The sequence below is a fragment of the Gopherus evgoodei genome, chromosome 1 (genome assembly GCF_007399415.2).
Source record: "Gopherus evgoodei ecotype Sinaloan lineage chromosome 1, rGopEvg1_v1.p, whole genome shotgun sequence".
NCBI classification, from domain to species: Eukaryota; Metazoa; Chordata; order Testudines; family Testudinidae; genus Gopherus; species Gopherus evgoodei.
In genome coordinates, this window is record NC_044322.1 from 211,082,704 (window position 1) to 211,106,460 (window position 23,757).

A 23,757-nucleotide genomic window follows, 5' to 3' on the forward strand; every position below is an offset into this window, starting at 1 on the left:
TCTCCTTATTTAAACCACCTGGTCCCCAACTCCCCGCAGGCTCTGGGCCATGTCAGGATGGGGAGGGAGAGATGTGCTGAAGGTGGCAGAAGCAAGCAGGGAGTGTGTGATCTGCCACAGAAGGGAAGGGGAATTTACTGACTCCAAGGAAGGCGCTGAATGAAAAAGCTGGGAAGCATAAGAGGTTATTCTCTCTCTTCACAGCTGGGGATTTGAGCCGAGTCTCTGCCGCATCAGGCGCTTTATCCTTTGAGATTGGGCTCCCAAGGAAAAGCCCCCACATGCCTCCCACCCCAATCTGAATTGGGGCAAAGGGCTAGGACCACCCCAAGCCACCCTCCATCCCCAGCCTCTTCCCTGTGCTTCCCTTCTGGGTTTCTTGTCTCTGAAGGCTCAGCACTTACATCTTCCTCTCCTTTTTTCTCAGTTTTCCCTTTGCAGTTCCCCAGCCCCACCTATCCCAAGAGACCTGTCCCCTTCTTCCCGCCCCACTCAGGTCTGTCTCCCACCCCCTCCAGGGCATGTCTGCCAGCTGGAGCAAGGAGCCCTCCTCAGATGGGAGGAGGCTCCAGCTTCTTGCTGCCTCTCAGCTGCTCTGGCTCCTGTGAGGCTGCCCATAAATTACATAACACATTTTTTGGTGATTTTCAAGACCCACCCACCCCTTGTAACACTTTGTAACACTGAAACAAATATGCAACATTCAGGACCCACCCGTCCCCTAATGAATTACATAGTTTCAAAGATGCTCCTGTACCTCAACTGAGGGATAAGAGGGGGAAGGGGTGGGCAGCTGCCCGTGTGGGGGAGGGAGGGGCTGCTGCAGGCAGCCCCGCACCCGTACTTGGTCACTCTTTATATTACATAAGAACCGCCCCAGATGTTCTGGCCCTAATCGCACTGCAGGGGGTTTCACTTACTGTAGCCACCTGGCATGTCACTGCAGAGTGACAGCAGCACTGCATAAGAGTGTAAGGCAGGAAACAAGAGCTCATCTCTAGGGCCGCCCCAGCCCTCTTTACCTTGAAATACTTGTCCAGGACTTCGCTGTAATTGCTGCCCTTTGAGAACCAGCCATCTGGGACGATCTCGGCCTCAAGCCATTGGATAATGCGGCGCCGGAGCTCGTCCCTGTCAGACTGGTAGCAAACAACTGCTCAGGAAGAAGGGAAAGAAAGGGTGAGCCAAGAAGAAATACAACTGAGAGAACATCAAGAAACAATTGAAAAACCAACACCAGGTTACAAGTGATAGAGTTTCCTTTTATCACAGAAGGGGTGCGAACTGGAGATCAGCAATCTCCAACCCCAGCTGGAGGTGCTGAGCAGTGAACAATATTTGGGATGAGGGTGACACCCAGTGGAAAGGCAGGAGAATGGTAACGACTTAATCCTCTCAATCCCAATTGCTTCGGTGACTTCCTCTCCCTCTTGTCATGCAGCATGTGGAAGATGACAAAGATGGATCCAGAGCTGACTACTCTCTGGTCGCACACAATGTTATCCTCCAATAGGTTGAAAGAACGCCCAGCCTGAGGAGGGAAGGAGGCTGACCATACTGGCTGTCATGGGGAGAGCAAACATATTTAGCACTGGTGAAAGGCCCCAGATTGGCAGCCATGGAGACAATAAAGTTCTCTATCCACAGTATAGGAATAGTGTGGGATGGGCAAACTTCCCTTACTACACCCTCTGCCAGTGTCTCTCAGGGGGAAGGGATTTCAGTTTCCAGGCTGCTCCACTATGTCTGTCATGGCTGTGACACCACTGCATACAAAAAAGAAGGGAGTTAGTGCTCATCAAAGATGGAACTGGGTTTGTTTGCTAAGCCACCACTCTCCCATGGTGGCTGCAGTTGTATGTGCCAGAAACGAATCTTTTATTTAAAAAACCCAAAAACTTAGGGCCAGGCCCTCAATTTGTGTTAATTGTCACATCTCCATTGAAGTCAAGGGCGCTATGACAGTTTACCCCAGCTGAGGATCTGGCCCTAAGGATCTAGTCCTTATGGCTGAAAAGAAAACCTCTAATGACCAAACAGACAGGGAGACAGTAGCTGGGGGTTTTGTAAGGTCAGTTATGAATTCCTTGGTCATTATGATATGACTGTCACGCCCTGAGAAGGTCCTTTGCCTTAGGTTTGCATTCAGGAATTGATTTGTCTTATAAGGATTATTAATTATTATTTATTATTTGTATTATGACAGCTCCTAAAGGCCTTCACTGAAAGCAAGACTCTATTGTATTAAGCACTGTATACAGTATACACACAGTAAAAGACAGTCCATGTTTTGAAGAGCTTACAGTATAGACAGACAAGGAGTGGGAGGGGAAATGGGTGCAGGGAGGTTAAGAAACTTCCCTAAAGTCACACAGCAGGTTGGTAGAAGAGAACCTAGGTCTCCTGACTCTCAGTGCAGTCCCCTATTCACAAAACAGTGCTGCTCTCTTTCACCAGCACAATAATGTAGCCATCCTTGAAGCATACTTTGGAAAGTGTCTGCATAAAAATGGGACATGGGACTACATGTTTTACTGTGTATAAGACTCCACATCAAGTGTGCTCAGGGAACAGGATGGTGCTTTATGTATCAGCACTACCAACTCAGCCTGGTTCCTAGAAGTCAAGCTGGGTTCTTTTCATCTTGCGCATCATCACCAGTAACTCTGACGATGAAAGTGCAGTTGAGCAGTCTGCCTCTGTACCCCTCACACTAACGATTCTGCAATTGGAACTTTGTTAACAATTCTGCTGATGCTAACAATTCTGCACAAGCTTCAACAGAATCCAACTCTCTTTCCAAGGCCGTATGAGCTCTGTTTGCAGTGTTGTTGTAGCCATGTTGGTCTCAGGATATTAGAGTGACAAAGTGGGTAAGGTAATAGCTGTTAATGGACCAACTGCTGTTGGTGAGAGACAAGCTTTCAAGCTTACACAGAGCTCTTCCTCACTCAGGCCTGGTCTACAGTACAGTTAGGTTGACATAAGGCAGCTCTCATCGATGTAACTCTCCCACTACACCGACTTAACAACTCTACCTCCTCCGGAAACGTGTTGTTAGGTCAATGCAGTGTTAGTGTAGACACTGGGTTGCTTACATCGACTCTTGCTACCTTTCAGAAGCCATCCCACAATGCCCCACACTGACAGTTAAATCGGTGCATTCGTTCCTGGTGAGGCTGTGCACCGCCAACACAAGAAGCGTAGTGTGGATGTGTAAAACCAATTCAATTACTGCAGTGGCTGTATGTCAATATAATTTAGGTTGACTTAATTTTGTAGTGTAGACTTGCCCTCAGATCTGGGAATGTACTCAGTCATAGCTAAGTACAAGGTGAAAGAGACTGTTTAGCACAATGGTTTTCAAATTGTGGGTTGGGACCCCAAAGCGGGTTGCAACCCCATTTTAATGGGTCGCCAGGGCTGGCATTAGACTTGCTGGGCCCAGGCCAAAGCCCAAGCCCCACCACCCGGGGCCAAAGTGTGAACCCCACTGCCTGTGTCTGAAGCGCTTTGGCCCTCCCTCTCAGGGAGGCGGGGCTTGGGTGGGCTCAGACTTTGGTCCCTCTTCCTGGGGTCACATAATAATTTTTGTTATCTGAAGGGGGCTGCAGTGTATTGAAGTTTGAGAACTCCAACTTTAGCATACACAGTTAACACATATTTCAAAAGGACCTTTCAAGGTGAAGTGGCCAGTTAACACATCTCCAGTCATAAGGGGGAAAGGAGGGGAAAAAAGGTTGAGGGTGATGGTAAATGCTCATCACTAGCTTTTTTGAAATGAGTGTTAACTACTTATGCTAAATAATTTGTTCCACCTTGTATTTAGTTGTGACACTCTGGGTATGTCTACACAGCAAAGAAGAATCCGCAGCTGGCCCATGCTAGTCAACTCAGGCTCGGGCTAAGGGACTGTTTCACTGCTGTGTGGATTTCTGAGCTTGGGCAGGAGTCCAGGCTCTAGGACCCTGTGGGGCAGGAGGGTCCCAGAGTTCAGGCCTAGCCGCAGCCCAGAAGTTTACACTGCAATCAAACAGCCCTGCAGCCCCAGTCCTGCGAGCCTGAGTCGGCTGCCATGTGCCAGCCCCAGGTCTTTCTTTGCTTTGTAGATATATCCTGTGAGCACCTCTCTCAGCCCTGAAGGAGAGCTATGTGTAAGCTCAAAAGCTCATCTCTCTCACCAGCAGAAGTTATCCCATTAAAAGGTATTACCTCACCAACATAGAGCTCTGCATGTCTAATAGGAGTAAAAAGCAGCCAGATCATATTTCAGTCAGTAGAATCAGCAGCTTGGACTCTGCTACATCCAGGCAGCCCATCTGTGGAGTAAGGAGGGACCAGTTTTACATAGGTTAAAAAATAACTATCTTCGATCTGAAAATAAACAACAATCTATTACTATTATTAGCAATTATGTAAGTGCATTGATCCTCAAAGTGCTTTACCACCATTAGTATTATTATCACCCCCATTTTACAGAGAAACTGAGGCAGAAGAAAGTGAAGAGTCTTGATCAAGGCCACATAGGAAATCAGTTTTAGAGCTAGGAATAGACATGAAAACTCCTGATTCCCAGTCCTATGCTCAGCCCACTACATTGTACCTCTCAATATCCCTGTCCCTTAGCCAGGCACAGGCTCTGTAATATGAAAGTCTGCAGGTAATTCTGTCCCCATTCTGGGAACAGACACGTTTTTCTATTCATTCCACCTTAAAGCTATGCAGTTCCCTGTCAAACTGCCCATTCTTCCACTATGCACATATGCTGGGAGGAATTCAGAGCTCTTAGGTATGGTGGGCGAGGAGATGGTTTCTTACCTGGGCTTGCAGCTGGATTCTCAGACTTCCTCTCTGTTAGTGGAAACATGGGAAAGGATGTTAATGAGCAGGAAAAAAATGGTTTCACTATTACATTTACATCTTGATACTTTGTATCAGAGTGACATGAGACTTTCCCTCACATGGAACAAATGGCGGTGAGAGGGGAGGGATTCAGCTCTGTGAGTTTGCGGTCTCTGAAGACCCCTGTTACCGCCTAGCAACAGGGCACTTTTGGTGATGGAGGGGGTTATCCTTCCTGCTGAGATATCAGGCAGTTCTGGACTGCGCTCCCTAGCACATTCCTTCATATTCCCCTTTGGAGCTGCTCCTTTAACAGACCAGCGTTACCATAGAGAGTGAGAGTCCTTGGAAAGGTCAGGACCCTTCTTGTTCCCATTTGGTGGAAGTGATATCAGAACATGGGACATGGGCACAGATTTCTTGTAGCTCAGGGGCATCCACCCTGTGTGACACAGAGGACCACGTAGGCAACTGGCGAGGAGCCCGAGAGCAACACTCAAGTAGGCAAAATCCTAAGCTACATCTACACTACAGCTGGATTGATGCTCCGGGGATTGATGGACTGGGGGTCAATTTAGCGGGTCTAGTAAAGACCCACCAAATCGACCGCAGATGGCTCTCCGGTCAACCCCAGAACTCCATCCCGAACGAGAAGAGTATGGTAAATCGATGGGACAGTGTCTCCCATCGATCCAGCGCTGTGAAGACACCTCAATAAGTTGACCTAAGCTACATCCACTCCAGCTATGTTATTCAGGTAGCTGGACTTGCGTAATTTAGGTCGACTTACTGCAGTAGCATAGACATAGAGTGAATCCTGGCTTCTGGAGTCAGTGAGAGTTCTGTCTGAGCAAGGATTGAGGATGGGCTTTTGGAACTGGCCAATTCTCCACATCTTTTAGTGGACCTGAACCTTCCTCAACAGGTGGATGGAAAGGGTATGTTGATTGTATTGGTTGTTGGAAGGAAGAGGCAGCTGGGAGCCATGTTATGGGTGCCCCTTGATCTCATCTGTGATCTCTGTGAGGGAACAGGAGGCACGAGATCGTTTTCTCCTATACTGCACCTCCTCCCAGGGTGGTCTTGTTTGAGTGACAGTAGGTCCAAAGCCCTCAGGGCTGGCTTTACCTTTACAGTGGCCATCATAGTCCACCTGAATCTTGGAGCCAGTAAGGCAGGCATCACGATGCAACTCGCAGTGGTTCAGGTACGTCTTGCCATTGCTGCCACACACAGGCCTCTTATGAGGTTTGCATTGCTGAAAAAGAGCCAGAAAGAGAAGAGCTTTGCCCAACGCCTCAGGTCCCAGGATGACTGGAGGGAGGCAGTGTGTAAGCCCCAGTCTCAGCCCAGCTTGTGGGCACTGTGCACATCTTCCTCAGCGTAAGTAGGGACTGAGAGATACTAACTACCCAGAACCTGTAAGATCTTGTGCAGGAGCCGAGTGGTCTGTAAAATGGGGACCCCTCATCCACATTTGTCTCCCCAGCCTCCAGCACTACCACCATACAGGTGACTTAATGAAAGCAGATTTACTAGTGATTAATTTCTGCATTCTTCAGTATCTATGCTATGTTTGTCTCTGCTCTGGGTGTGTATGTGTGTGTGTGTGTGTGTGTGTGTGGATCTGTTTGCATGGGCTGCAGACACAAGCTCAAGGTTTCTGCTGTGGAACTGAAGGCAGGCTCGCAGCTGAGCACCAATTTGGCATTGCCAACGTTTGACCTGGGGGTTTCCTTTCTGTGTTTCTCTTAGCCTGGGCAAAGGTAATCAACCCAGTCAGTTTGCTTACAGCGCTTTTCACTCTCCAGTTCTCAGGGAGTCAGCCTCTGGGTTGCAAACACTGAGGGGGAGGGTTCTTTAAAAACCAGTGTTCCATTGGTGTAAGAACGCATGGCTTTTTGTAATGGGAAGAGAACAGCAAAACGGGCAGGTTCCATGTCCCTAAACCTGTCCCTTCTTTCAAGGCCCATCTCAGTATACCTGTAAAGATTTTTTTTTATTTAAAAAAAAAGTGCTTAGTGTTGGTTTCTGTAACTCATGCAGACTGGCTATCAGGGCCGGCGCTACCATTTAGGCGGCCTAGGCAACAGCCTAGGGCGCCAGAATTTTTGGGGGGTGCTATTTTGCCGTGGGCGCGGCACGCAGGTCCGGTGGACCTACCGCAGTCATGCCGGTGGACAGTCCGCTGCTGGAAAGGCTCCGGTCGAGCTGCCGCAGTCATTTCGGCGGACGGTGCACTGGTCTAAAGGCTCCAGTGGACCTACCGCAGTCATGCCTGCAGCAGGTCCACCGGAGACTTTAGACCAGCGGACTGCCTGCCGGCATCACTGCGGTAGGTCCACCGGACCTGCAGGGGGCGGCAAAATGGCCGTCCGCCTAGGGCGTCAGAAACCCTGGCGCCGCTCCTGCTGGCTATACTGACAGCAGGCTTGCTGAGCGCATGTGCCCCTCTCCCCACCAGTCCAACTGTGCGCTGACACCCTGCCACACCCTCCCCACATGAGGAGTGCTCCAGCCAGCTCTCCCCTGCGTAGTTTGACACTCTGGGCTGTGGGATAAGTGACAAGGGTAAAGGCAGCTCAGCCACACTGGCTCTACCCTGCGTGAGTCAGCATCTGTGCTGCAATGCACCAGAGGAGAGCACCAGGTTGTGGCAGGGCACTGGGGGCTCATGAGGGGAGAAAACGGAGCCAGTTCTGGGCGTGCAGGAGGAGAGTATCAGAGTGGATGACAGAGGTGGAGAGAGTGTATGTGATTGGGGAGGAGGAACTGGCAGGGGAGAGCTGGGAAGGAAAGGGGCTGTAGACTGAAGGGCCTCTCTTGTTTTGGGGCTACTTAAGAGCAACTCCCATTGAAGCTCTATTGGCTAGTGCCTAAGCCCTAGTGTATTTTATCTAGATCCCTTCGACCTCAAGAAGTTCCCATCTCCTCTCTACCTCCGGTCATCTGGAAGTTGCTCTACGACCTACCTCGATGCAGAGGCAGCTGGGCTCCCCCTTCTCTGTCACTGCACACTCCCGCCCGGCTCCACAGAAAACATTGGCACAGATTTTGGATTTGCTCTTTGGCTCTTCCTGAAGGATACAAAGTGAGAAACAGAGACAGTGTTACTGGAAACAGACCCACCTTCAGCTCACAGTGGGTCATAGATTTTTGAAAAGTTCATGCACATTTTAGACTGAACCAAATTGCCCAGACTGGCATCTCATAGGTGGATGAATGAGAAGGAAATGACCAATCTATCTGTGCAGCTCAGCCAGCCAATGACTGAGAGCTTGTGAGAACCTGACACCGGTCCAGAGGGTGCAAATTCCAAGAAGGGAGGATCTGCTCAGAGTGATGCAAGGGGATATAACGAGGAATGAGATGAATCTGAGCAGAAGATCTAGTCTGATTGCCAGGAATACATTCCTGGCAGTGAGACCTATTAGGCTGTGAAATCATCTCCCAAGGGAAGGGGTGGAAGCTTTCTTGTGTGGGAGCCTTAAAAGTTGGACGGTGCCCTGGAGCGTATACACTCTAGAGTTCAGTCCTGAACAGAAACAGAGAAATCACCATGGATAAGACCAACCCGGGCCCAGTTGTCCCAGTGTCTCTCTGCAATACTACACCAGCACATATAGCCCAGTATCCTGTCTCCACTAGTAGTTCAGTATCAGATGTGTCACTGGAAGAAATTCCATAATGGATAACTATGCAATAACTTTCCCATGGGGGACATTTCTTCCTAGCCCCAGACGGGTAGTAGTTATCCTATGACCTGAAGCATGAGGTTTATTTGGCTAATACATTTTTATCTTATCCAATGTCACTGCAAATATTCTTGTTACTATTACACGTGTCCAATCCTTTTCTGAATACTGTTAAGCTCTTGAACTCAATGACAACTAGAGGCAATGGTTGCCACTGGTTTGTGATGCACTCTGTAAAAGTGTATTTGCCTTTATCAGTTTTTAGTTTGCTCCCTTTTAATTTCATTGAGGGACCCCTTGTTCTTGTGCTAGGAGAGGAAGATGGTTCCTTGGTTAGGGCACTAGACTGGAACTTGGATGTCCCCTGTGGTAGAACAGGTTCAGCTCCCTGTTCTACCACAGACTTCCTGAATGACCTCAGGCAAGTCACTGAATTTCTTTGTGGATCAGTTTCCAATTTGTAAAAGGGGATCATAGATGCCAAGGCCAGAAGGGACCACTGTGATCACTAGTCTGACCTTCTGTAGAACACAGGCCATAGAAATTCCCCAAAATAATTCCTACAGCAGATGTTTTAGAAAAACATCCAATCTTGATTTAAAAATGGTCAGTGCTGGAGTATCCACTGCGACACTTGGTAAGTTGTTCCAATGGTAATTACTGTCAGAGTTAAAAATCTATGCCTTATTTCCAGTCTAAATTCATCTAGCTTCAGCTTCCAGGCACTGGATCATGGTATACCTTTGTCTGCTAGATTGAAGTGCCCATTATTAAATATTTGTTCCCTATGTAGACACCTACAGACTGAGATCAAGTCACCTGTTAACTTTCCCTTTGTTAAGCTAAACAAACTGAGTGCTTTGAGTCTGTCACTATAAGTGAAGATACGATTGTCACAGAGATCTCAGATTCTGTATCTTTAACAGACCTCCGTGATTTCTTCAGCTTCAGCCTGCTGCAGCCGCAGGCCCTGAGCAGCGGCAGGACTGGCACAGCAACACGCAGTCAGCCCCCAATGCAGGAGCAGCAGCCAGTCGTAGCCATGTGGAGGTAAGAGGGGGAGTGGAAAAAAAAAGGTGCCACCCACTGTGGCACTTTTAATGATGGGGCAGCGCTCCGGGTCTTTGGCGGCATCTCGGGGTTGGAATCTTCACTCGCTCCGCAGGTCTTTGCCGGCATTTCGGTGATGACACCCAGAGGGAGTGAAGGTCCCGCCGCCAAAGTGCCGCCAAAGACCCGGAGTGCTGCCCCGTCAGTAAAAGCGCCGCAGCGGGTGGCGCTCAGTTTACACCCAAGCTGCAAAAAGGAGAAGATCATCAGGCACATGGAAGGAAGAGGGTGGCCAGAGCGCCTGCGGTGCTGGGATCTCGCATACCGGGGTGGCTTGGGTGAGGGGGAACATATGGGGAGGGGATGCTGCAGGGGAGACCCTGGATCCCAGCATTGTGGGGCTCCCAGCAGGGGCAGTAGCATCACCTCGGGGGCAGTGCAGACTCGGAGTCAACGGGCCAGACTCAGCACAGCGCACGCTGAGCAGGGGACCCCTGAGCCAGGCTGTACCATCTCGGGGGTGGGGTGGGGCTGCAGGTCTCCGGAGGGGACCCTGCTCCCCCACCCCCGGAAGGCTAATGCTTCCAGAAGAGTGCCCCCAAGCAGCCGCCAGGTGGGGAAGTCCCAACCCCGTCCCCTGCGCCCATTCTCCAGGGATTGCATATTGTGCCGCTAACCCCTTCCCCCTATCCAGCACATGGTGTAGTCCATTCTGTCCTAGGGCAGTGCTGTATCAGCCAATCAAATCATAACTTGGGAGCCTTCTGACCAATCAGCTGCTGCTTCATGTTACAACTCGATGCAAGGAGGGAGGTGTAGGTAAAGTTATTTAAAGGGTCACCCAGGTAGCAGGGGGTGGGAAAGGGAAGAGTTTGGATAGACCAATGGGGAGGGGGCAGCAGGGGGTCTCCCCATTGGTGTGAGTTGGAACCCAGGCTCCTAGATGAGTAAAATTAAAAAGGTGCCATTTATGCTTGGTGGGGGAGCGGCCGCTCCCCTCGTTCCCTCCCTAGCTACTCTACTGGCAGCAGCAGGGTTGGATCAATAGCTGGCAGTCAGCCCCCTCAGTGAGGCTCCCAGTAAGTCCTCCCTGCCCCTTCTGGACATTTTAAAGTCACAGACTGGTCACAGGCTTCCGTGAATTTTCCATGAAATTTTGCCCGTGACCTGTCCATGACTTTTACTAAAAATACTTGTAACAAAATCGTAACCCTTCACTATAAGGCATGTTTTCTAACCCTTGCGGCTCTTCTCTGAACTCTCTCCAATCCTTCTTGAATTGTGGGCACCAGAACAGTACATAGTAGTCTAGAGTCAAATACAGAGGTAAAATAATCTTTCTACTCCTACTCGAGATTCCCCTGTTTATGCATCCCAGGACTGCATTAGCTTTTTTGTCCACACTGGGAGCTCACATTCCAATGACTATCCCTACATCCCCAAATCTTTTTCAGAGTCTCTGATTCCCAGGACAGAATCCACCATCCTGTAAGTATGGTTTACATTCTTTGTTCCTAGATGAATACATTTACCCAAATATAAATGAATATTGTTTGCTTGGACCCAGTTTACCAAGCGATCCACTTCACTCTGAATCAGTGACTGGCCCTCTTCATTATTTATCACAGCCTTAAGTTTCGTGTCATCTGCAAACTTTATCAGTGATAATTTTATGTTTTCTTCCAGGTCATTGATAAAAATGCTGAATAGCATAAGGTCAAAAACTGATCCTGTGGGACACCACTGGAAACAGACCTGCTCCATGACGATTCCCCATTCACAGTTACATTTTGAGTACCATCAGTTAGCTAGTTTTTAATCCATTTAATGTGTACCATATTAACTGTATATCATTCTAGGTTTTTAATAGTCCAGCCTGACTTCAAAGAGGTTTTGTGAGGATAAATACATTAAAGGTTATGAGTAAGGCTATGATTATGTCACAGAAATCACAGAATCCGTGACTTCCAGCGACCTCTGTGACACTGAGGGCCCCCACAGCTGACCAGCCACTCTGTAGTGTGAAAAACTGCGATCTGACTGAATATGCTACTTAGGGTGTACTGAGCATGCTCACACGAACTGAAAACTGAAAATGCTCAGTAACATCTGCTGAAGCCAGCAGCGGGGGACCCCTGCAGCAGCCCAGCCTCCACAGGCAACCCTCGCAACTGACCCGCCTCCAGCAGGGACCCCTGAGCTCCCCAGCTGCCACCGCTGCCAGGGCCCACCCCTGCAGCTGCTCACCCGCCACGAGCAGCTGGTCTCCGTCCGCCGCAGGCAGACAGATCCTGGAGTTGCTCATCAGCTGCTGGAAAGAGCTCCTCACAGCTCCACAACTGGTGGTGGTTGGGAACGCGCCCTCCCCGCCCCGCTCCACAGGGCAATGGAAACTGCAGCTCCTTGCTGCTGCAGGCGGGGGAAGGGCAGGGTGCTCTCTCCCTGTTTTGTCATGGATATTTTAGTAAAAGTCAGGGACAGGTCACAGCTTCCGTGATTTTTTGTTGTTGTTTCTTGCTCATGACCTGTCCCTGACTTTTACTAAAAATATCCACGACAAAATCTCTTTTACCCACATTCTGCCACATATTTCAAGTGATAGCAGTTTCGGACGATGATCCAGCGCATGTTGTTCATTTTAAAAACACTTTCACTGCAAATTTGACAACATGCAAAAAACACCTACTGACATTTCTAAAGATAGCTATAGCACTCAATCCAAGATTTAAGAATCTGAAGTGCCTTACAAAATCTGAGAAGGACGAGGTGTGTGGAGAATGCTTTCAGAAGTCTTAAAAAAGAGCAACACTTTGATGTGGAAACTAAGGAATCCAATCCACCAAAAAAGAAAATCAATCTTCTGCTGGTGGCTTCTGACTCATACGATGAAAAGGAACATGCATTAGTCCACACTGCTTTGGACTGTTACTGAGCAGAATCTGTCATCAGCATAGATGGAATGGTGTTAGGGGAGCAATATGGAGCCATCCAAGTTGGAATTTGGGTAGGGTATCTACTCTTCTAAAATATGCTGTAAGATCCTTAATAATCTACTTTAAGTTTTTATATATAGTGCCAAGCACTGCACCATATTAAGGAGCACACAAGACCAGATTCCAGAACAAAAAGAAATAAAGTTGTATGTTATTTTGAAATTAAATCAACCAGATTTGCAATTCAAGTGTCTAGCAACAGGTGGCAGTATCCTCCCTCTCCCTAGCCACTTCTCCCACGGGCTGCAGCATATGTGCTCTGTATGTGCCTCCTCTGAAGTTCAACCCAATCTCCTGTTCTCATTAAACTGAGGTTTAGTAGCATTAGAACAGCTATAGACGCCTGAAGGGGGCACAGCCAAGCTAGCTGGAATTCTCAAACCTCCTCAAACCACCCCGCTGTGGGCTGGCAATATCCCACCTCTGGTAGCAGCACCTTCCTTGTACCCCAGAAGAAAGGTGGCTGCTCGCCAGGCGTGGGACAGGAATGTTGGCAGAATGACACGGCAGGAAATGATCTTTTAAGGCAACTTGTCCAAGGATAACCTGCCTCTCAAATGCAGTTGCCAGAATAGAAAATCCAGTTGCTCTGATTTTAATTTTAAATCAAAGTGAGATATTTTGTGTTTTGTTTTCTATTAACCCGTATTGTTCATAGCTAGGGACTAGACTCCAAGACCCAAAAGGCCCTTTCCAGTCCTGTGTCCATACACCCCTGGTTCGGAGCAGCATTTAAATCCCAGCTGCACTGACTGAGGGGCCCCTCAGGTGTGAGGCTGAAAATGAAAACAGAATAGTTTCTTTGTAGAAATTACTGAATGACTGAAAAAATCTGATTTGCCTGCCCAGCCACTACTATGATGTATTCTTCCTCCAGCTTCCACTCAGCCAGTTGCACCCCAGACTACATTCTGGGCTATCATCTGCATGGATCCCCTAAATGGAGTCTGGGGAGCAACTCAAGGGAAGGTAAATAATGGGTTAGTGGTTACAGCTTAGAGATGGGAATTAGGATTTCTGTGCTCTACTCTGGCTCTGTTACAGGCTTCCAGTACTTTCCCAGTGATATAAATTTTCATAGTTGTATCTTGAGTCTGGTGATATTTGGTGTTTGTTTTAAAGCCCCAACTCCTGGAGTCATGTGAATAAGTGAGAATCTCAGCTTTTATTCAGTAGTACAAAGTTAGCCCACACGGTTGCAGAAAAAAGCTTGAAAACATGATCAGTCAAGGCACAAACACCAGAAGGCAAATAAAAAGAACCCAGAATGTATTTTTTGGAATGTTATGATAGTTAACCTAATCTCATATTTGTAGGCCTGACTAGTGATTTCTGAACACTTGGGATTGGTGACACTGCGGCCTCTCTGTGCCTCAGTTTCCTCATCTGTCACAGTGGGTTTATGAAGTCTAATTAATATCTAGAAAGTGCTTGGATAGAGAGAAAGAAAAGGGCAGCAGGTAACTGCTGTGTGGTGACATTTACAAGGATACTCATAAAAAGCCAGTTTTCCTTTTCAGACTCAGGAGGAAGCAGGAAGGAGCCCAGCATGAGGACTGAAATTTCTCTGGATTCTCATTCTCCACGGAGTACAGTCCCCCAGTGTTTCTGGGCAGCGGAATCCAGGACTCTCGGTCTCTCCCTGCTAAAGCTGTATTTTCTCAGAGATCCTGGGGAAGGCTGCTTGCTACTACCATCAGTGTATACGGATTGGATGGGACAAAACCCAAAGCAGCCATGTCCTGGTCAGCTTCACACACAGCCCAGACTATTGACGCTGGGCTGGGAAACATACCTATCCAGCTGGTTTCAAAGAAGGCTGATCAGTGTGGATGGGAACAAGCTCTATTTAAAGAGCATTTAGCAAGCACTCTTGCAAGGGGGGGGTCTAAGAATGGTTCAGTCGGGAGGGCAGTGCTGTGTTGGGCACAGGGTCTGGAACTGCAGAGGAAGACCTGCAGCGAGACACACAAAAAGCCTCCTTCCTCAGATGACGCTTCCAAGCTGCAGAGAGTGAGTGGGCAGGGAAGAGACATCTACCAGGTACTGTAGGCAATGGTGCTCATCAGGCATGTGCTGCTACAAGGAATCGCCATGGCAACAGACAATGTCAGGCTTCAAGGTGGATTTCTAAAATTAGGCAGTTGGGTTTATATTTTGGCGTCTCTTCTTCAGCACAAACTGTAAGTGATGAAAGTGTCTGAAGCACAGGGGATTTCTATAGGAGCATTTCAGGGCCTCTCTCTCAAGTACGGAGGGAGGGGAACCATATCTGTGTGTCTCTCTCTCTGTGTAGGAATGGCATGCAAGGGTGCACATATGTGTGTACATGAGCCTGTCAGTGAGCATAGGTGCGTGTGTACATGAGGATAAGTCTGCAGGAGGCGCTATAGTTGCATATTAAAGACAGGCAACTATCTCAAGATACTGGCAGTATTAGCCTTGCATGTTCATCCAGGGAAGCCTATATGCACTGCACCTTTCCTTGCTTTGCCTGGTGCTCACACCTGCGCTGGGAGCTGGGCCACATTAGTCGCTTTTACTTTACAAACTTCCAAATCAGATGTGGGGATTTTCCCAAGATGAATGTGACTATCTGGGGAAGGCAGAAATGTGACCAGTTCTACAACAAAAACAGCTGTACGGAGGAGAACGGTGGGTACAAACGGTACAGTGCAGGTGACCATATGTCCACTCTGCTCCCCTGAAAACCTGTCCTGTGGTGAGGCAGCTATTCCCAATGGCACACACGCTATGAGAAATTGGCAAGGAAACCAACACGTTACATTGGGGGGCTTAACAACAAGCTAGGAAACAAACCACTCAGGTCATTTGGTGTAGATATATACACCGTAAAATCGTCTCTCTTCTCCTTACCTCCTTACCTACAGTCCTGGCTGCAACGGGAAGGGAATTCATGCTATTCAATTGGGACCCAATCCTGTAGCTATTGACATGAACAGGTAGCTGTGACACTGACTGTAGTGAAAGTAGGTTCGGGCTCTTTTCTTTTTCTCCTGTCTGCCAAAATTAGTTACAGAATTTAGTAAAATTCCCAGACCCCCTTATACTATGCTCCACACTGTTCACTGTAGTAACAAGACTGCATTTCTGTCCTGCTCAATATCCAAGGAGATCACAGTGCTTTACAGATGTTAATGTACCAAGCCTGCCTGGGAAGCAGTTCATTACGTCCATTTTACAAGGGGAAAAATGAGGCACAGAAGCCCCTGCATATACTAGACAAAAGGAAGCTGCAACAAAAAGTTGGTTGGAACACCGTGTTTATAAAGTTTATGCAGTCCCTTGAGTCCACAGGTGGTTGCATCCATTGGTTGCAACACCTGGGACAAAGTCACAATATAGGTGCAACTTACCACAGTCTCCTGAGACAGACAGGAGAAAATAAGCACTGCAGCTATGTTGGGTCAGCCAGTCCTCCACTTCCGCCAGTGCCGATAAGCACAGTGATATGAATCAGGAGTCCCAGAATGCACTAGCACATCCACATTTGTAAGCTGTGCTCTGTGCAGTTGCTAAACCATTTCAAGGACATGCGAGGGAATCAAACATTTCTTCCAACTGATGCCTCTGTAACAGTTTCCTCTCACTGCAAACAGATCCTTAGAGATGGAATCATTGGATCAAAGAGACAGATCCAGAAAAAGAATCCAGATCTCCTCTAAGTCCTGGGCCTTTATCCATTATGGAGCTTGAGAAGGGGCACATACATAACATGGAGCTGCAGATATCTGGATGGAGGCTGGATGGCCCTAGGGAACTACACTTTCAAGGCCCTTTAAACCCACTCCACTCTTATCCTTCCTCCACATTTTCCCCTCATCTACAGGAAGCCTCAGTCTCCCACCTTAATTTTAGGGTTGCCTGGCATCCAGTTTTTCACCGGAACACCTGGAACACACTCCAGTTGGTACCACTGACTGGGTTGTTACAAGTCCAGTCGGCAGCGCAGCAGGGGTCCAGGGGCTAAGGCAGACTCACTATCTGCCCTAGCTCTGTGTGACTCCCGGAAGTGGCTGCCAGGTCTCTGTGGCCCCATGTCGGCCCAGGAGGCTCCATGTGCTGCTCCCGCCCCTACTGCTGACTCCGCTGCTCCCATTGGCCAGGAACTGCAACCAATGGGAGGTGCAGGGGCAGCATCTGTGGGCAAGAGGACATCGTGCAGAGCTGCCTGGCTGTGTCTCTGCCTAGGGGCAGCAGAGACCTGGCTGATGCTTCCTGAGAGCCACAGTAAACGCTGTTGGGACCCAGCACCCCATCTCGCACTCCAACTCCCTGCCCCAGCCTAGAGTCCCCTCCTGCACCCAAACTCCCTCCCGGAGTCTGCAACCCCCTACAATACCCTGCCCCAGACCTGAGCCTCCTCCTACACCCAAACCCCTCATCCCCGGTCCCACCCCAGAGTCCACCTCCCCAGACAGAACCCTCACCCCCTTGCATCCCAACCACCTGCCCCAGCCTGGAGACCCCTCCTGCCTGCACCCCCAGCCGGAGTCCTCACCTTCCCCCGCAACCCAATCCCTGCCCCTGCCTGGAGCCCACTCCTGCAACCCAAACCCCTTATCCCTGGCCCCACCCAGAGCCCACACCCCAAGCCCAGACCTCATACCCCACTGCACCCCAACCCTCTGTCCCAGCCTGGAGCCCGCTCCTGCACCCAAAGCCCCTCATCCCTGGCCCCACCACAGAGCTTGCACCCCCAGCTGGAGCCCTCATCTCCTCCTGCATCCCAACCCCCTGCCCCAGTCCGGTGAAAGCAAGTGACGGTGGGGAGAGCAAGTAACTTAGGGAAGGGGGATGGCGGGAGCGGGGCCTCGGAGAAGGGAAAGGACAGGAATGGGGCCTCAGGGAAAGGGCAGGGATGTTCGTTTTTGTGTGATTAGAAAGTTGGCAAACCTACTTAATCTGCCTCTAACAGCACCTCCATTGTCAAAACATTTCATTTCATTCTTCACTGATCAGCAAAGTTCCAACAGAAGTGGATGTCTGCTTGGCAACGCAGAGAGGCTGCTAACAGCCGGTATGCCACGGTTCCAGGAATGGAAGCCCTTCCTTGGGGAAGCCCCAACTGCAGAGATGCCTGTGCTCCAAATCCATCAATCCAACTGCAACAATGCATGTAAGCCTCCTTAATCTCTTCCTGCAGCTCCTGTTCTCAGCTAACACCACGGGATTGGTTCATTTGTTATAAATGAATCACACAATAAAATGCGGCCCCTAGAAGATTTTTAATGCTTAAAATATGAATATTTAACTGAGGCTAGGCTAGGTTTTGCTAATGGAAAATAAAGGCAGGCATTTCTGACTATGCTGGAGATCAAGGCATTTGAATCAAGTACCCAGCCTAGAAGAGGAGGCAGATGGGCCAGGGAAGAATTGGCCTGACATTCTTAGGAATATTTCTTGTTTCCGCTCTGCAGGAGGCCATTCCTAGGCTAATAAAAACTGATCTGGAAAAGAAGGAAGAGAATGATTCCGTTGGCACCACTCTCCCTGCTACCTCTGGGTCTGCTCATCTCTCTCCTGGGAACCTCTTTGAACCATAGTAACTGCAATTTAATGGCCAAAACCACGGTACTGTTTTTCCTTTCCTCCAGTTGGCACTGCAGCATTTACAGAGCAGGGAGCTGGCCTGCACTGTGTCTCTCCATGCAACAAAATTGCCAGCCAACCCTCACTGCAGGAACTTCCTTGCCAGTGCTGGTTAGGGACAAGGCACTGGACAGTGAGAGCAGAAATTGATTTGCAGACACCAAGCTGAGCTTGCAGTCTCAGCTGTGGAGGTTGCAGATTTGATCCCAGAAGGAAGGGAAGAGCTATGAGACAACAAGATACCACTGCTGAAGAGTCACTTTGCTGGCCATAATCATGTGCTTGAATACTGTGGGGAGGGACACGTAGCATGTTTTATTTTGCATTGCATTTAATCAAAAACATCTGCACGTCAATCTGAGAATCTAAAGCACTTTACGGGCATTAATTTAGCCTCACAGTCCTGTTTTTATTAGGCCATAATACCCCTGTTACAGATAGGGAAACAGAGGCACAGAGGTGAAGTGACTTGCTCAATGTCACACTGACTAGGCAGAGCTGGGAACAAAACAAAGATATTCAGTGCCCTGAACCAGTGGCAAGACCAGATGCCTGCCTTTCATACCCAAAGGACAATAATCTGACATGTTTCTCTGCTCTTAGTGGGTGGCGATTCTAGTTCCCAGAGTCATTGTTTATGAGGAAGGCCCCCTGTTGTCATGGCTGGGGTTATGGAATCTATGATTTTCACGTCCTGTTTGTTTGCTTTTTAAAAAAATATCCATGACTTCTGACACGGGAATTTTTGCACATGGGTGGGTGCCTGAGCTGGCGAGAGCTTAACTGACAACCTTAACTGCTGCCAGATCGAGCCCTTGGCTGCTTGAGAGAGCGGTAGGAACTCACCCCTTAGGACTAGTTCATTCACACTCATGGGAGTCCATGAGGCTGTAATTTCTCTGGGTTTGGCGGGTAAGGACAGGGAGCTGACGCAGCAGTGGCTCCCTCCTGCCTGCCTTGTCCTCTTCCCTGCTTTGAAATGTTCCTTCTGCCAGTGGGGCAGCAAAAAAACATTCTGGCAACTCTTTGCCATGCAGGCAGTCCCCTTCCACCAGGACTACTCGTGAGAGCCCACTACTGCCCCTCAATACTCCGGGGCACAGCACAGGGGTCAGGGCAGGATGGAGAATCCAGATCACTATCTCCATTTTACAAGGTGGAAACTAAAGTACAAAGAGGTGAAGTAACTTGCCTAAGGTCACAGAGTGAGTTAGTGGTAGCCTAGGGAATAGCTCCCAGACTATCTTTAAGGGACCCAAGGAACTCTCTTAGCTCCTCCCATCTTCCCCCTTTGCTATTTCCTTCAGAAGGAAAGAAAACATATGGGAAATAACATCAAGAGTTGGGGTTATTTGGGGCTTGTCTACATCAGAAAGTTGCAGCGCTGGTGAGGGAGTTACAGCGCTGCAACTTTGAAGGTGTACACATCTGCAGGGCACCACCAGCGCTGCAACTCCCTGTTTGCAGCGCTGGCCGTACTCCCGTTTTGTCTCGGGTGTAGAGGATCCAGCGCTGGTAATCCAATGTAGACACTTACCAGCGCTTTTCTTGACCTCCGTGGAAGGAGGAAGCCTCTGGTAATCAAGCTAGTCTCCTTTCCCGGTTTGCTCTCTCGTTCCCGGAACCCCGAGCAAGCTGGTCTCCTTCCCTGCGGTTTGCTGGGTGGCTCCGGGAACGCGAGAGCAAACCGCGGTGAAGCTGATCTCCTTTCCCGGTTTGCTCTCTCGTTCCCGGAACCCCGAGCAAGCAGGTCTCCTTCCCTGCGGTTTGCTGGGTGGCTCCGGGAACGCGAGAGCAAACCGCGGCGAAGCTGATCTCCTTTCCCGGTTTGCTCTCTCGTTCCCGGAACCCCGAGCAAGCAGGTCTCCTTCCCTGCGGTTTGCTGGTTGGCTCCGGGAACGCGAGAGCAAACCGCGGCGAAGCTGGTCTCCTTTCCCGGTTTGCTCTCGCGTTCCCGGAACCCCCCTTGAAGCCGCCCAACAGCGCTGCAGTGTGGCCACATCTAACACCACTTGCAGCGCTGGTTGCTGTAAGTGTGGCCACTCTGCAGCGCTGGCCCTATACAGCTGTACTAATACAGCTGTAACAACCAGCGCTGCAAAATTTTAGATGTAGACATGGCCTTGGTCTTAACTCTCTTCTACAACTGCAGTCTCCAATGGGTGGCACTCACTTTAAGGGGTGTGGGTGTCCAGGCTGGAGGCTGGGGTGTGTGAACAGCCTATGGGAAGGTTCTGAAAAGGGATGGAGTAAGAGCAATCTGCCAAAGTGGGGGAGTCTGGGGGAGACACACAGGATCTGTTAGGGCACTGGTGAGGGGCTGCCAAAGATCAAGGATCTGGGGAAGAACAGGGCTCTGCTGAGAGGTGGGGCTTGCTAAGAAGGGGCGTGCAGGGGAAAAGGTCTGCAGATATATGGGGTTTCAGGCAGGGATGTCAGTGCTGCAAAGCTTTGCCATATAACCTCCCCAAGGAAGGGGGGCAACTTTTGAGGAGTAGGCAGTTGTGCAACGACAGGAATGAAGGAGGCTCTCTTTGCTTTTACAATGTGATATTTTTCCTACTGAGGTCCTGACAACTAGGGAGCAAATGAATGTGTGGGTCTGGAAGGAAGAAGGAGTGGATTTAAAACCCAGCTATAAGAGCTCAGTGAAGTGAAGATTCAGTACAAGAAGAGCAGAGGGGGCTTCCCAAGGATATAATGCTTCAGAGAGGGACACTCTCCTTTTCTCACAAGGGTCTAGAAACAGCAAACCAGTGGCAAGCTGATCCCCCAATTAAAAAAGGCAGCTGATTCCCCTGAATAGCAAAATTGTGCCGTTTGGGGACCAGCACAAGAGGAACTGTGAACCCTGAGTTACTACTGGTTATTTTCCTTCAGTTAATGCTGCCAAACTGACAGCCTTGGAGACAGACCATTGTTGCTCTCCTCTAACCAGGAGGGGGCTCTTCTACCAGTGAGTGAGGAGTTAAATCTTTGTGTCCCATTTGATCCTTGGCTTCTTTGCTGACACTGACAACAGGGGAGCTGTGATAGGGTGAAGAATCTAGCAGGGAAGAGGAGCAGAAAATTGGTGATCTCAGTGTAAAGTAGGGCTGTCAATTAATCGCAGTTAACTGATGTGATTAACTCAAAAAAAATTAATTGTGATTAATCACTGAGCCTATGGTGACTGCCGGGGGACATCCAGTGGAAGAAAGCAGATGGAATGAAATGTGCTCCTGCACTCTGGAACTATGGCAACTGCTGGTCAAAGGGAAAGGTTCTAGTCTTCCCAGGAAATGCCTATGGATATGAGAGTCGGGTGGGGTCACGAACCACACATGGGCACCATGATCCCCTTCACCTTTTCCCCTGATCTCTACAGCCACAGACTGCACCAGACAGGACTCTCTCAAGCTGAATATTGGGCTAAATCCTGAGGACCTTACTCAGGCAAACTACTCTGTCTACACTACAGGGGAAATTCGATCTAAGCTACACAATTTGAGTTACGCCAATAGCTTACCACAAATTGATGTAGTTTAGATCTACTTACTGAGAGATCCACACTATGTGACAGGAGAGCATCTCTCATCAACTCCCCCATCTCTTCTAAATTCAGTGGAGTACAGGAGTCGACAGGAGAGCGATCTGCGGTTGATTTAGCGGGTCTTCACTAGACCTACTAAATCTGAAGTACAGATCATTGGGAGGTCTGGGCACTTTGCATTGCAAGAATGAGAAGAGCTTATGGTGAGTCACTGAAAGGATTTCTACAGAATTATGAGTATTAACTCATTCACTAGACCCACTAAATCAACCACCGCTGCATCGATCATTGCTCCGTAAGTGTAGACAAGCACTCCCCAGAGGACACACTTCAGCGTGAGGGCTGAGTAGCAACAGAGAAACGATCAGAGGATTTAGCCTCATGGGAACACAGCCTGCATGAGAACTTCAAGACCCAGCTCTTAAGACCTGCAGAATGAAGCAATTTTTTAAAATAAAGCCTATTTTTTTTGCCGGGGGGGGCGGGGAATAATGAGCTCAATGGAAACATAAAGGGCTGGATTCTGCCCTGATTTACCCTGGCATGTCTCTATTGATTTCCCAGAAGTTACTCCAGAAATACCAGAAAATGTAAGCGGGAGCAGAAACGTGCCCAAAGGATGCCAACTACATTGTTCTGGGTGTTAATTAGAAAGAGGGATATTTGGGGGAGTTTCTTTTGCAGTAAACCCCAGAAGTCCTGATTCCCAGCCCCCTGCTCTCTCCCCTCAGTCAAAATCCCTCACAGGACTGGGATTAGCATTTATTTCCCTGCTCTAACATCTGTAGAACCATCCTATGTGGATTATGTGCCACTGAGAGCATGAAGCACGGGACTGTGTAGGCCTGGGGGCTCAAGAGCAGGAGTTTTGTGATTGTTTAAGGAATAAACCTAGGGTTTACTGACCTCTAATAACTTCTAAATCATCACCACTTTGTGTTTAAAGTGGAGATATTCTTTCCCTATTCCTTCTGCCCCTGCAATCTGGGCCATTCCACATAGTGGGTATGTAACTAATAATAACTAATCTAGGACTCTAGCATCTCTCTCTTATCACAGGCTTTGGAATGTCTATTAGCCACTTAGGAAGAATTCTGATGCCCATTCCCATGGTTCTCTTTAACAAACAAACAAACTCAATTGCACTGCAATGGGACCAGTTCTCCTCTGACTCACTCCAGTTAAGTGTACAACACTGTTATAACCATGCAACTCTCTGTCATAATTCTGTCTCAGCTGCAAGGCCCCCATCTTCTCCTCCATCACAACCACCTCCTAAACATTCATATCCCCCCCCCCCATCATTCTCCCATGCCCAGTTTCCTTAGAAGCCTGTGCTAGTTGCTTTGAGAAAAAAGGGAGGAGTTGCTTTGTTTGGCATTGTCCTGCAACAAGGATATCACACTGCCATTTATTTAGGGATGACATTAAGTTTGTCTGCTAAGAGATAGTATGTCTAGAGCAGGGGTAGGCAACCTATGGCACACATGACGAAGGCAGCACACGAGCTGATTTTCAGTGGCACTCACACTGCCCGGGTTCTGGCCACCAGTCCAGGGGGCTCTTCATTTTAATTTAATTTTAAATGAAGTTTCTTAAACATTTAAAAAACCTTATTTACGTTACATACAACAATAGTTTAGTTATATATTATAGACTTATAGAAAGAGATCTTCTAAAAATGTTAAAATGTATTACTGGCACGTGAAACCGTAAATTAGAGTGAATAAATGAATACTCGGCACACCACTCCTGAAAGGTTGCTGACCCCTGGTCTAGAGGTTAGATCAGAAGACAGAGTCAGGACTCCTGGGTTCTATTCCCAGCTTTTCCATTCTCTGTTGTGCGACTTTCAGTGATCCACTCTGACCAGAATTTTCTATCTTGCCTAAAGTTTGACTCTTATATCCATATGTAGGCACCTAGATAGGTGGGTTGAATTGCAAAGATGCAGAGCACCCAGCAGTTCCCACTGATGTCAACCAGAGAAATGGGCTCAGCACCTCAATGGCCCATTCAAACCTTGACATCT

The 23,757-nt window shown here is 48.7% G+C and overlaps 1 protein-coding gene across 1 annotated transcript in view; it reads right to left on the minus strand.

Annotated features, from left to right (window-relative positions):
* The window catches only part of FSTL1 (follistatin like 1), a 76,969-nt gene that overhangs the window by 9,177 nt on the left and 44,035 nt on the right, over nt 1-23,757 (minus strand). The window contains exons 3-6 of the mRNA XM_030534244.1: nt 7,815-7,919; nt 5,971-6,100; nt 4,819-4,851; nt 1,023-1,153 (exon numbers count right to left, since the gene is read on the minus strand). Coding sequence (XP_030390104.1) covers nt 1,023-1,153; nt 4,819-4,851; nt 5,971-6,100; nt 7,815-7,919 — 399 coding nt within the window. The remainder of the gene's footprint in view (nt 1-1,022; nt 1,154-4,818; nt 4,852-5,970; nt 6,101-7,814; nt 7,920-23,757) is intronic.